The sequence below is a fragment of the Stegastes partitus genome, unplaced genomic scaffold, assembly GCF_000690725.1.
Source record: "Stegastes partitus isolate 25-593 unplaced genomic scaffold, Stegastes_partitus-1.0.2 Scaffold1381, whole genome shotgun sequence".
Classification (NCBI taxonomy): domain Eukaryota; kingdom Metazoa; phylum Chordata; class Actinopteri; family Pomacentridae; genus Stegastes; species Stegastes partitus.
The window spans coordinates 193,606-194,865 of NW_007579112.1; the positions used below are offsets into that span (position 1 = coordinate 193,606).

The 1,260-nt window shown below is 41.7% G+C and overlaps 1 protein-coding gene across 1 annotated transcript in view; it reads right to left on the reverse strand.

Moving 5' to 3' along the window:
- LOC103370174 (prolyl 4-hydroxylase subunit alpha-1-like) overlaps window positions 1-19 on the reverse strand; it is a 15,417-nt gene extending 15,398 nt beyond the window's left edge. Inside the window, exon 1 of the mRNA XM_008299125.1 lies at window positions 6-19. Within this exon, the coding sequence (XP_008297347.1) occupies window positions 6-19 (14 nt within the window). The remainder of the gene's footprint in view (window positions 1-5) is intronic.
- Window positions 20-1,260: the final 1,241 nt, after the last annotated feature.

Here is a 1,260-nt window from a genome sequence, read left to right on the forward strand (position 1 = left end):
CTCACCTGGACACTAACATTCTGCTGTTTCAGGTGAATTCCTCCTGAGCAGCAGAACTTTCCAGATAAACTGACCTCCGCCGGTTCTGTTACATTTAATCCGGTGCCGCTGAACCGAACACAAACGGAACATTTTAAAAGCGTGTCGGGGGAGTTGTTACCGTGTTTGTCCCGGTTCCGACTGTGGTTTAGAACTGCACCGCTGCTGTCCGGTCCTGCTAGCAAAACAAACCGCCTCCTGCTTCTTCTTCTTCTACGGTTTCTGCTGCTGCCTCCTTCTTCTTCTTCTACGGTGTCTGCTGCTGCTGTCTCCCACTTCTTCTTCTTCTACGGTTTCTGCTGCTGCCTCCGCTTCTGTCAAAATGGCGGTCTTTCCCGCCACCTGCTGGTCCAGACCGGAAGTTTCTGCTTCTTTTCCTTCATGAAATCACAACAATATCTGATATTTGGCTGCATTTATGTAATTATAGCATCTACGATGTTTTAAATCAAGTCTAAATATACAATAATAATTAAAATATAGAAATATGAAATTAGTGAATACCTGTCTGTTCTGGTTTTATCTGTGTGTGTGTGTGTGTGTGTGTGTGTGTGTGTGTGTGTTGACTGTGTGTCAGAACAACTTCTAATAATAATTAATAAGCACAGCTGTGTGTATGGCTGCTGCTAGGAGCTTCTTTATGAAGCTAATTTAACATTATTAGTGTGAAAGTCGCAAAACTGAAAAAATAAATAAATATGAAGACGGTCAAACCCAAAGACACGCAAACGTTTCCCCAAGGCTCCCAAAAACACACCAAGCAGTCACAAAGAGGTGCAAAGTGAGCACAAAGTGACGCACAGCAACGACAAAGAACACAAAATGACCTCATAGAAAAAAGTCCTACAAACACAAAATGAATTACAACCGCAAAAAGACACTAAAAACACACAAAAACAGCAAAAAATAAAATCAGCACAGACACAAAACGAAAACAAAGAGACACGAAACATCTGCAAACACACACAAGATTACATTAAAACACACAAAATGACAACAAAACAAATACACACTCCCAGACGGCGACTAAAACACCTCAAAGAAACACAGAACCACAACAAGGAGACACAAAAGGACCATGAAGATGCAGAATCATGAGGCCTAAAAGCTTCATGCTGAGACGCAAACACACAAAACCACCACAAAGAGACACAAAACCACCACAAAGAGACACAAAACCACCACAAAGACACACAAAACCACCACAAAGAGACACAAAAC